This window comes from Phyllobates terribilis, unplaced genomic scaffold (assembly GCF_046119375.1).
Source record: "Phyllobates terribilis strain yellow unplaced genomic scaffold, ASM4611937v1 Scaffold_11__3_contigs__length_659146591, whole genome shotgun sequence".
NCBI lineage: Eukaryota > Metazoa > Chordata > Amphibia > Anura > Dendrobatidae > Phyllobates > Phyllobates terribilis.
Window position 1 is genome coordinate 379449173 of NW_027362771.1, and position 12781 is coordinate 379461953.

General features: G+C 42.6%; 1 protein-coding gene across 1 annotated transcript; it reads right to left on the bottom strand.

The window, feature by feature from the left end:
* Window positions 1–6424: 6424 nt before the first annotated feature.
* Window positions 6425–12197, bottom strand: LOC141165190 (G2/mitotic-specific cyclin-B2-like). Its single transcript, XM_073650824.1, has 9 exons — window positions 11914–12197; window positions 9717–9845; window positions 9263–9367; window positions 8927–9097; window positions 7931–8089; window positions 7623–7859; window positions 6972–7112; window positions 6757–6867; window positions 6425–6681 (listed from the first exon to the last, which is right to left on the bottom strand). The coding sequence occupies exons 1-9, from the start codon at window positions 11932–11934 to the stop codon at window positions 6577–6579; spliced, it is 1179 nt and encodes a 392-aa protein (XP_073506925.1). The 5' UTR covers window positions 11935–12197; the 3' UTR covers window positions 6425–6576.
* Between the last annotated feature and the right edge of the window lie 584 nt (window positions 12198–12781).

Here is a 12781-nt window from a genome sequence, read left to right on the forward strand (position 1 = left end):
CCCAATTTTTTTTTATTTTCACAAGGGTAAGAGGAGAAAATGGACCCAAAAACCATTATGCAATTTCTCCTAAGTACACAGATACCCCATATGTGGGGGAAAAAAAACACTGTTTGGGTGCATGGCAGGGTTCAGAAGGGAAGGAGCACTGTGTGACTGTATGACAGCATTTGATAACATTAGGTCATCATATTGAATAAGTTGTCATTAGTCTTAAGCACAAGTGCTCACGACTTGAGTTTGCATCGCGTATCGTGGGTGCTCAAGTGACATGCTCGAGTTCCCGCCCCGCATGTTTCACGGCTGTTAAGACACCCAGAACGAAAAAAACATGTGGGGACTGCTCGTGCAAGGCAGGCAATTCCCGCTTTTTTTTTTTTGGCTTGTTTAAAACATGGGGCAGAGACTCAAGTATGTCACTTGAGTTTGCATCGGGTGCTTGGAAAGTACAGAGTATCGCAGGTGCTCAAGTCGCAAGTAGTGATGAGCGAGTATGTTCGGTTAACCCTTTCGCTCCATGAACATGATTTGCAACTGTTTGACAGATTTAATACATGTGAGGAATGCTGGAAAAACAGGCATTCCTCGCATGTATTAAATCTGTCTAACAGTCGCAAATCATGTTCACGGAGCGAGGAAAACTTAAAGCCCGAGCATTCTATAAATACTCGGTGCTCGGCCGAGTATACTCGGCGAAAGGGTTAACTGAACATACTCGCTCATCACTAGTCGCCATATCGTCAATTTTTTATTTTTGCTTTACTTTTGAAAAAAAATCCCAACCCTAGCGGGTTTTTTTGTTTTTGTTTTTTTAACGCCGTTCCTCGTGCGGTATAAATTATTAGATGACTATTTTTCGGGTCGGTGCAGTCACAGCGATACCAAATGCAGAATCGGGTTTTTGTTTGGCAGCTGCACACACTAAAAGATGCTTTTTTGCAAAGACTAGTTTTTGCAATCATTTTTCCATATTGCAGACAGTTGTGTAAGGCTTGCTTTTTGCAGGACAAGTTGATGTTTTTATTGGTACCATTGTCCGGCACGTGACATTTTTTTGAATCGCTTTCTGTTCCAATTTTTTGGTAAGCAGAAAAAAAAAATTCTGGATTTTTTTATGCTGTTCCACGTGTGGCAATATTGATAAGGCAGTGTTATTCTTTGGGTCAGTACGTTTACAGCGATACTAAAATTTGTTTTGGCGCTTTTACATATAATAGCAAAAAATTTTTTTGCATCGCTTTATTCTTAGAGCTAACACTATTTTTCGGCTTATGGAGCTTTATGGTGGCTTGTTTTTTGTGGGACGTTTTCAGTGGTACCATTTTATTTACATTTGTCTTTTTTGATAGTGTTATTCCATTTTTTTTTTTTTTTTTTTTTACAGTGTTCACTAGTGGGACAGTTTTATAGGTCAGGTTGTTCTGGATGAGACAATACCAAAGATGTGTACCATTTTGGTTTTTGCCATAATATTTTATAGGTACAATATATTTTTTTTATCATTCTAATTTTACAATCTTTTTTTTTTGTTACTGACACTTTCACTTGGTCCCACTATGGGACTTTCTTTTGGCAGGCTGATCGCTTGCATAGCCTAGAGATGCAGTATCCCTGTGCTATGCAAGCTGTCAGCTCTGCACTGGCACAAGTTACAGCTGACAAATACTATTGAGATCTCTGCTACTGGAAGTGGAAAAGAAGAACAAAGACAAAAAAATCTAAATAATAAAAATATGGGAGGAAGAGAAACCAATCACAAACTACAATGTTTTTATACAAATGCACAAAGCATGGGCAACAAACAAGGAGAATTGGAACTACTAATGCAGGAAAAGGAATATGATGTCATTGGAATCACTGAAACTTGGTGGGACGATACACATGATTGGAATACAAGGCTAAAAGGATACAACTTATTTGCAAGAAACAGACTTGATAAACGAGGAGGAGGTGTTGCATTGTATGTTAGAAAAGCGTATATCTGCACAGAGATTGAAGCTTCAGAGACTGGGAGTTCTGTGGAAACTGTTTGGGTAAGAATACAAGGAGAGAACAACGGAAAGGACACCATTGTAGGCATTTACTACAGGCCACCTGGGCAAGCTGAAGATATGGATGAACTCTTTATGTATCAAATGACCAAGTTCTCCAAAAAATATGACGTAGTGGTCATGGGAGATTTCAACTATCCAGACATTTGTTGGGAATCTCTCTCAAGTAAAACTAACAGGTCAAGCAAATTCTTATCCTCTCTTGCTGACAACTTTATCTTCCAAAAGGTAGGGGAGAAAACAAGGGGATCTGCTACTTTGGATCTAATCCTTATAAACAGGGAGGAAATGGTTGAGGAGGTAAAGGTGGCTGGGACCCTAGGAGGCAGCGATCATGCTATTATAGAATTTTGGATAACTAGAGGAGGAAGACATGTGAAGACTCAAACTTCAAGGTTAGATTTTAGAAAGGCAGATTTTAAGAGACTCAGAAAGAGAATAGGAGGGATCCAATGGCTGGATGTCCTTAAGGACAAAAATGTCCAGGAAGGATGGGAAATTTTTAAAAATGAGATTCTCAAAGCACAATCGTTAACAATATCGAAAAGTAGGAAGAATGGGAAGCATTTAAGGAAACCAGGATGGATGAACTTAAACACATGCTAAAAAGAAAGAAAGAAATGTTTATTAAATGGAAAGAGGGAGGCATATCTAAAGAAGATTATAATGCAGTCTGCAGATCCTACAGGGCACGTATCAGGTTAGCTAAAGCTGACAATGAATTAAGGCTTGCAAGAGATGTCAAAAGCAATAAAAAAGGATTTTGGGGGTATGTCAAAAGTAAAAGAAAAGTCAAAGATGCTATAGGATTTTTACAGGATGAAAATGGAGAAATGGTAAGAGAGGATGTTGAGAAGGCCGAACTTTTTAATTCCTATTTTGCATCTGTTTTCTCTCAGAAAGAAAATGTAACATCAACTGATCTTCACTGTCCTTTTAAAGGAATAGAGGAATCCAAGTTATCTGTAAACAGAAAGATTGTGAGGGAATATTTAGCTAACATAAATGAGTTCAAGTCTCCAGGTCCAGATGAATTACACCCCAGAGTACTGAAGGAGATCGTAGAAGAAATTTTAGAACCACTCTCCATAATCTTTGAAAATTCTTGGAGAACAGGAGAAGTCCCAGAAGACTGGAGAAGAGCAAAATGTTGTTCCTATCTTCAAAAAGGGGAAGAAGGTGGACCCAGGGAACTATAGGCCGGTGAGTCTGACTTCTATACCAGGAAAGATCTTTGAACAAATTATTAAACAACATGTATGTAAGTACACGGATAAGAATGAAGTGATTAACCAGAGTCAGCATGGGTTTGTAACTAACAAGTCATGTCAGACTAACTTAATTTCCTTCTATGACAGAATCACTGACTGGGTGGATCAGGGAAATGCTGTAGATATAGTATATCTTGACTTCAGCAAAGCATTTGACAAAGTATCTCACACCATCCTTATTGAAAAAATGACCAAGTATGCATTGGACCAGGCAACTGTTAGGTGGATTCATAACTGGCTTAGTGATCGGACTCAAAGGGTGGTTGTAAATGGCTTCACATCCAGCTGGATGAATGTCTCAAGTGGGGTACCACAGGGCTCCGTCCTGGGACCTGTATTGTTCAACATCTTTATCAATGATTTAGATGAAGGAATTGAGGGTAAACTGATTAAATTTGCTGATGACACAAAGCTAGGAGGGATAGCTAATACTAGAGAAGAGAGAGAGAGGATTCAAAAAGACTTAAATAAACTGGAGCAGTGGGCAGCAACCAACAGAATGGTTTTTAACAGGGAAAACTGCAAAGTACTACATCTGGGCAATAAAAATGAAAAAAGCATATACAAAATGGGAGGAATAGAGTTAAGCAACAGTACATGTGAAAAAGACTTAGGTATACTAATAGATCATAGACTGAACATGAGTCAACAGTGTGATGCAGCAGCAAAAAAGGCAAATACAATTCTGGGATGTATTAACAGAAGCATACAGTCTAGATCACGTGAAGTCATTATCGGTCTTTACTCCTCTTTGGTCAGACCTCATCTGGAATACTGTGTACAGTTTTGGGCACCACATTTTAAAAAAGACAGACAAACTGGAGCAAGTTCAGAGAAGAGCGACCAGAATGGTGACTGGTCTGCAAACCATGTCCTATGAGGAACGGTTGCAGGATTTGGGAATGTTTAGCTTGCAAAAAAGAAGACTGAGGAGACTTAATAGCTGTCTACAAATATGTCAAGGGCTGTCACATTGTAGAAGGATCATCTTTATTCTCATTTGCACAAGGAAAGACTAGAAGCAATGGGATGAAACTAAATGGGAGGAGACACAGATTAGATATTAGAAAAAACTTTGACAGTTAGGGTGATCAATGAGTGGAACAGGCTGCCACGAGAGGTGGCGAGTTCCCCTTCAATGGACGTCTTCAAACAGAGGCTGGACAGACATCTGTCTGAGATGATTTAGTGAATCCTGCTTTGAGCAGGGGGTTGGACCAGATGACCCAGGAGGTCCCTTCCAACTCTACCATTCTATGATTGTGTACTGAGCACAATCTAACTTCCTGGTGACCCGGATGTTGCCATGACATCTGGGCCCCATGCCATAGTGCAGGGTCTCTGATCCAAGGTAAGAGGGGCGCTCTTACCTCTACCTGCCCTGGTAGTGCTACTTGACTTCGATTGCAGCATTTCAGGGGTTTAATGTGCCGGGAGCAGTGCAGGACTGCTCGGCACATGGTGTCAGCATCAGCTGACACCAGGCAGTGATCACGCCTGCACGTAATAGTATATACCTGGTCCATAAGTACCAGGGCACAGGGATGTACCATTACGAACAATGTCATTAAGGGGTTAAGCCATGCTACACTTGACAGATACATGATCCACCAGCTTGACATATTTTGATTGCACAATCTGCATGTAATGCATCTTGTTAATGTCACAACTGATGTTGGGATCTTAGCATTTAGATGCTTAAACTGCCAACATGCAACCCTTAACCATGCAGCTTCCCTACACAAGACGTAACATTAAAGTACTTTGAACAGTCTTTGCAAAGTACATTTGGTATACCTTGTCTGATTACAACCCTCCATCCATAGGAGAGGCGAATACACAATCCTCTTCAGTGTGACTGGTGTTTGTGGCACACAGCAAAATCCATGTTAAATATGGATCTTCATGAAGAATGTGTTTACCATGTTTAATCCCTGCTTGGCAGTCAGTCATTCCAACAAGCTTTGCATAAGTTAATTGTAGGTTTTATCTGGGACTTAGAACTTTAAGCCAGGAAAATGCCAGCTACTGGCATGTTGTGCCCAGCACCAATTTCTACTGGCACAGCTCCTTGTGACATCATGGCAGTAGCAGATTCTCTTCCAGGCAGTGAGTCCTTGTTGACAATGTGGAAGACAAAGCTGATCTGTTGGAGTTCAAATTAAGGTACAGAATCACTGGCAAGGGCAGTCAGATTGCTAGCTACCTGCATTGCCCAGTGCAGGTCTCTGCCAGCTCAGAGCAATTACCTGCCTGTATGTTCTTAGCCTCATAGGGATAAAGTCCCAGACAACACCTTTAAGGAGCTTTGAAACATCTTATCAAAAGTCTGTGCCCTCTGCTGAATGCATTATATTTTTTAAAAAAAGCTTAAAGGGAATGTAAAAAAAAAAAAAATCTATCTATATTTATTTAAAAAAAAAACTGACTTAAAGTGGAAAATATCTGTAAACTTTAGCATTGATTTTATAACACTAGGAGCAGCTGCTGAAATTTGCTATGAAAACCTAGTGTGCCATCTTGCATTATGACTGCAGTAGAAGTGGGTGGGATTTGCTTGCATGTGTATGATGTCACTCCATGCCTGGGTGTTTGCAAGAGGATATGTTTAGGATTACAGTGTAGTGACACTGGTGACTGCAAAGTGATACAGAGATGAACAGTGTCACTGGTGCCAACTGGTACTGCAGATTGAGAGTTGGTACTGCTTCTTGCAGCATGTGCGCTGGGGGTTAGTGATGTGGAGGGTGGCACATGCAGCTCTGGGTTCACCACACATTGGTAATACATACACAGCTCTGCAAGGGTCAAGTCTCCTTCAGATGCCTAATGCAGGGATGTCTGAATAAGGCGTTACACTAACATGGCTCAGAGCACTACCAATGTAGGAGAGGCAGACACTGACTGCAGTCTATGCCCTGGGGCTGCTGAATTCAACATGCAGGTCATGCTCAGACACCAGGAAGGAGTCCCCCCCCCCCCACCTCCTAAGAGCCATAATGGCCCAAAATATAGGTTCACTTAAAAGGAAATGACCCTAACTTTACAGATTATAGCATCTCTGAACCATAGTAGCAATGCTTAGAATTAAGGCCACTAGAATCAATATAAAAGTTTATTTAACAGATGTTCCAGCAGTTGCTTAAAGCTCACAACAATAAAAGTTATAAAAACAGTATTTACAGATTCAGCAGCATTGATGCCTGAAATGGCAGTGTTATAAAAGTGCATAAAGTGGTAGTCCTCATGCTGTGTTAGGAAGAAAGACTTGCAGCTAGGTCCGTAATCAATGGAGATAACAGTTGAGGGATGGTGCTGATCTTCATTAGCTTACTGCTGGCATACTTGTTTCTTACAGCCTATAAAAAATAAAAACAGTGACAACCAAGTGTTGCTCTACTTGCCAAAACTCAGCAGTTTAGTCTAAAGCTTACCACATGCTTTGTCTTGTTATTGTTGACTTTTGTAACGTTTTTAGCCATGTGCTTCATGATCTGAGACAAGTCTTCCTCAAGGTACCCAGTGTAGTGATGCTGTGTTGCTCCCTAGAAGAGATTGAACTATGCATGAGTGATTTGCATATTTTGATAACTCTAAAAGGCAATGATTAAATTATCACTCCACCATAAGACAAATACACGAGACTTACCCAGCTGCCCTCATCAAGGACCTTTTGTGCCAGACACAGTGCAGCTGATGCTATTTCAGAAGGTCTGAAGTGGACCATATCGTAGTCACCAAGGGTAAGCTCCATCAGATACTTTGAGAGCGTGTGCTGTTCAGCATCAGCCTGCAGAGAACAGATGTAAGAAGGCTCAGTTTCAGGAATCCTCTCCACACAATGCAAGAATTGAAGACTTACACAATTCTGATGGTCTTTCCTGCTTACACAGCATGGCCTGGCAATGGGTTTTGACCCAATTTTTGCATCAAAGGCATATGTGAGGCTGTCAAAGTCAGGTGATAAGGCCAGTCTTTATGCAGATGACAACACCAACCTAAGCTCACAGGTAGTGTTCCCCACAAACAATGCAACATTTTACTGTCCCAGGAAAGAGTGAGGTTTCTATAGTCTCACGAACACTCCCCATGCAGATTTGAAGCAATGTCATTTCAGCCTTTTCACCCATTTTAAATGGAGAAAAGGCTTTCCAGCTGCAATTCTTGGATGTGTGCACATAGCGAAGACTAGATTAATTTTTTGGATCTATTCCCAGCTCTAACAGCATTCAAAACTGAATGCATTTTGTGCAAGACCAAGAGCCCACCATTCTTCCCCAAAAGGTTAATGGAAACTTACACTGCAGGATTTTGACGCACGTCTCAGGAAGTGAAGTGGTAGTGGACGGCCAAGGTCAAAGTTCAGCTCACGCAGCATTAGAACTTCCATTTCTCTAACTTGAGATGCAGTATAAGCATTGTCTGTGATGTAAACAAAGTCGGAGATCTCTGGGCTGTACATTTCTTCATACTTTGAAGCCAGTAGAAGTGCAGTTACACCGACCAACTGAAGCTTTCCACGAGAGATGGACTGAACCTATGTACAGAAAACCATTAGTCAGACTGATGGTGGGAGATTGGGGTGATGAGGACAAAGCCAGCACCTACCTGAAGAAAACGATCCATTATGGCTATACCCATGTACAGAGTCTCCTGAAGCAGTTGGAATCGGGAGTGAACTTGGACTAGCCAGTCAACCAAGATTGCCCTCATGCGTTCATTTACCTCCTTTCCTTCCAAATATCTTTGTTTTATTGGCTGCTTGAGCTAGAGAAGTGCAGACACAGGATAGTCAGTTTACATGTGGGCACTGTTTTAGAGACGAGACGGCAGTGTTTAATAGCTCAAGTCTTATAGATCCAGTTTAACAAGGAAGTCACTAGGTTTTATGCCAGTATTACTGTCCCAGAGATTATACTGAAGACTTGGATAGTTTGATTTGCCACACATGGGGAAAGGGAAGAATACACAGCACTGATGGCTAGATGGTGCTGCAATATACAGGTGCTGCAATATACAGAATATGCCCTACTTCAGTTGAAAATGTTCTGCATACACATTACTGATCATATACATGTGTTGATGCTACAAATATGAGTGCAGGCATGCAGCACTAAGAGGGAGGGAGTCTTAATGTTATGAAAATAAGTCTGCAATTAACTTGTTTCTTCCATCTGCTGTGGCTCTATGAAAGCTTTTATCATACATCTTCTTGACAGGACACTATAGAACATACTCAGGCATTGTTGATCAGATAACTCCCCAGTCTGGAACACAACTCCTGAGATAAAAGCCGCTTCTCTCCAATCCACTAACTACAGCAGCTAACTGCTTACATCTTGTTTCCTGGATGACCCCAGTCATTTATATGCAAAGCCCCCAGAGCAGCTACTCAGCACTGCTTGCTCAAAAGAAGCTGTTCCCTTTATTAAAAAAAATTTTAAAAAAAAGAGTCCGTGTACACTGCAGAACAAGCCCATTGCTAGCTGACACGGTAAGATGATAAAGCTAGTCACAAGTTCTGCTACTGACCAGAATGCAAAGATGAGTTCCCACCCACAAGTTAAACAAAGGGTTAACTTGTGTGTTCAGGCAAACACCTACCTCCAGTTCTTTCAGGTACTTATAAATGTCCATTACATATTCACTACACAGCTGTGGGTTTCCACCGTCTTCTGCATCAATATCTGCCACACTATTCAGAGCATCAGAGAACGCTTGACAGAGCTCCTCTTCCTCTTTCATAGACACATCCATTGGAACTGGGGAGGTTTCCTTGAAATTAAGACAAGTTAAAATTAAAAGACTTACCTTTATAATTAGAGTTTGTACAGAGTAACAAGGAGCAGGGGCTGAGGTCACAGGTGTCTTTGCCCATGGAAGTCAACCCATTCCCTTGTTTTCTGTAAGAGACCTGGTCCTCCATGACTGGAAACTTACCTTTGCAGGAGCTTCAATCATAGTCACAGGGACAGCCTTTGGTTTCACATTGACATTTGTCACTTTAGTTACTGGTTTGGTTGGCTTCGTCACTGCATTAGAGTTCTGCCGAAAATAAAAGTGAGCATCATGTTCTACAACAGATCAAACATCTAGATATCAGCTTTAAAAGTCACTATAGTGCAGTAATTATAATAGGCTTCAGTTTGAGAACCCTAATGAGGTACATTGACAGTCTGAACACAGCAGTGCCACACTCCTCATCTAGCCAGCAGGAAGCTTCACTGTGTTGGCTATGGATGCCAGAAGAGAGAAGGACTCTGCTACTAGAGCATTGCCATCAGGTTAGGACTCTGCAGTGTAGAACATTAGCACATCTGAAGCTTATTTCAATTACAATGGAAAGCAAATCTCATTCTTCATTAGAGGTACATTTTAAACGCAAGTCACCCACCTTTACAGTAGGCTGCTTTCCACGCACTGTCACCTTATTTCCTATTTCTCCCAGAGCAGCTCTCCTCACATTCAAATGGGCTTTAGATCTCATAGCTCCTGCTATAGCATTGTCAGATTCATGGGAAACCTGAAGAGACATGATTAGTATAGGGTTAGAGTGTAGAGCTCAGACTTCAGTGCAAGATCTCCATTTGCATGATAGGTCATTATTATGAGGTCAGATGGAGTCTGATACAGTCACCAATCAGCTGAAGACAGCTCAGGCAGTCACCAGGTGGAAACACAGGGAGCAAAGCTACTCAACGCAAGTCCGGGATACTGCAGCTCAGCTACTAGTCAAAGAAGCCATTTTCAGCTGATTGGTGGGAAACTGACACTGATCAACTCCACCAATCTCAGTCTGCTGTACCCAAAGAATAGGGCATCAATATTTTCTACCTGGAAAACCCCCTTAAGTCTTCTATATGGAATGAAGCTCCCGAGATTGAAATACAAGAACACCAGTAGTCTGACACTAAAGCCATCGGGTAAGAGGCTTTATTAAACAACCTTAGTAGGAAAACTATGCAGAGCTCAGAGTCAGTAGGTGCAAAAGTCATTAAAGACTGTCTTGATTTGTATTTTTTATAATCTTTATTTTTATATAGCACTAACATTCTGCAGCGCTTTACATACATCCTGGCTGTCCCCATTGCGGTTCACAATCTAGATTCCCCATCAGTATGAGTTTGGAGTGTGGGAGGAAACCCACACAAACACAGGGAGAACATACAAATTCCTTGCAGATGTTGTCTTTGGTGGTATTTGAACTGGCTGCAGTGCTAACCACTGTGCTGCCAGCACAGAATGGCTGTTCAAACTAAGTACAGGCACTAGGTGCTTCATGGTAGAGACAAATCATATACACATCTGCCATCTATCTCCACCCTTCTCTACTGCAGTGAAGCCAAAGCTGTCAGACTTAAATGATTAACCCACCATGAAGCACTGAGTTGTGAGACTTGTCAGTACAGAATGGCTGCTCAAACAGTCTCTATAAGAGCAAATTACTGACAGCTCAACTGAGTGAGTGCCCTCAAGAAGAGTGCTTTACTTCTCCCCAGGGCCACAGCCAAGTGTCTGCTAATGCTCCAGGTATCAGTGCTAATTCATGGCAACAGTCAGTCACTGATTTCAGTTGCTCAGAGTGGGACATTTTATCTACAAGGGTAGAGCTGCTGAGCTGGCAACATGATATCAGCCCTGCAAGCAACAGTAGAAACTAGAACAGCCCTTTAAGTATCCTGAGTCCTATAGCACTATAATCACTTCTAGTTACACCACATCATGGATAATCTTAATAGCAGGGCAGCCATTACCCATTTTTAGACAGACCAGAGATATAGATACACAAACAGCACTGTAGTGAGATTATCCTGCACTGATTACACAATGTATGGAGAAAGATCTATGTATGGCAGGATCTAGAACTCCTAATGGACTCAGCTGGGGAGGAGAATCAGGGGACATACTGCAACATCCCCAATGTCTTCTGAACGAAGATATACAAACACAAGGCATGGCAGCAGGCACCCGCTGAGAACAAGCACACATGTATGGTGGCGAGTGCCTAAGCCAGCTCAGGGTGGGCAACTATATCAAGCATTAGTGTGCCCTTCACACCATGGCTGGGCCTGTCAGTGATCTCTAGACACTAAACAACCCAGCACACTAAGGATGAGCAAGAGCCTCAGAGGTATGAGAGAGGCCCTGGACTGGTAGAGGACCAGAGTTACTGGGAATACCCACAATCACCAGGGACAATGCAGAAGAGAATCAGCCGCACTACATGGAGGAGCAGAGAGTCTACCACCACACGGCACATGACAGTACGAGCAGTAACGCCCTCCACAGGCAGGGGGCAGCCAAGCACCCACACCAACACCAGGCAGGAGGGGGCTCCACTAATGACAGGCAAGATGGAGTGCCTGGGGGGGCTCTGTCTCTAATAAGCCGAGCCCACACTCCACCCCGGTATTATTATTATTATTATTATTAGCAGGTAGGAGGGGTCTCCACTACCAACAGGAAAGCCGCTGTGCCGGGAATACCAGGCCCTCCATTACTGGCAGACACCTCCCCGAGCACAGGCTGCAGGAGGAGCACAGGCTGGGACCGCTGACTCCATAGACCGGGAAGAACGCCGCGGTACTCACAGCAGCACGGCGTGTTGCCATCTCTCTAGAACACAGTAAATCCACACGTTAAAACTCCGCTTAACCAGCCGCGACCTCCTCGATCACAAGGCGCTACGACTTCTGCTCCGCCTACCACTGAATCGATTTTAAATATCGCTTCGCGTCTTCTTATTGGCCAGGACGTTTATGACTGCTCACTTCTTATTGGCTTAACGGCTCAGCACAACGGAACTTGCTGTCCTGTCAACCAATGGCGTTAAGTCTTCAATCAAACTGTGTCCACTCTAAGCTCTCGTGTGATTGGTCGATAGAAGTAATGTAAACATGCAGCAATCAGCGATCGCGAAATATCGCGAGAAAAATCCAGCAAAGGCGCGTGGGAAAAAATTGTCACGTCACATATTGACTTCTGAGGATCTAGAGCTAGAAATGCTTCATTCGCTTTCTGTGCTGTTATGGTTGGCGGCCATGTTTGTGTAGCCGCCTGATCGCATGGACAAGCTCACGGTTTGGTCCCGGCCCCACTATCAGTATTCGGTCAGTATTCAGTCAGTATTTTTTCTCAGGAGTGGGTGATAAATACAGAATTGGTGACTTGTTTCTATTATACCTTTTCTCTGATTGTTCCTCACGTGGTTTTGGCTCCCACTCCTGAGAAAAAATACTGACCGAATACTGATAATGGGGCTGTGGCCTTTATCTGATGGTTGTAATTAACTCATTCTTTGCCATAGGTGAAATAAGATAATTAAGTCACCAATTTAGGCCCTGGGTGAGCAGCAGCAGCACAAGCGCCTGGCGGGCGTGTGTGGTATTGCAGTAATGAATTGCCTCTGCCACAGCACCCAGGACAGCAGCGTGTGCCGCTGCTCCTGAAATACTGCAG

What these genes read in the sequence shown, in the direction of transcription:
- LOC141165190 (XM_073650824.1), bottom strand. Translation starts at nt 11,934, where the DNA reads ATGGCAACACGCCGTGCTGCT. An exon ending in TAATGGATCGTTTTCTTCAG is followed by an intron (nt 7,860 to 7,930) that starts GTAGGTGCTGGC and finishes TTCTGTACATAG; the next exon opens with GTTCAGTCCATCTCTCGTGG. An exon ending in ATAACAAGACAAAGCATGTG is followed by an intron (nt 6,682 to 6,756) that starts GTAAGCTTTAGA and finishes TATTTTTTATAG; the next exon opens with GCTGTAAGAAACAAGTATGC.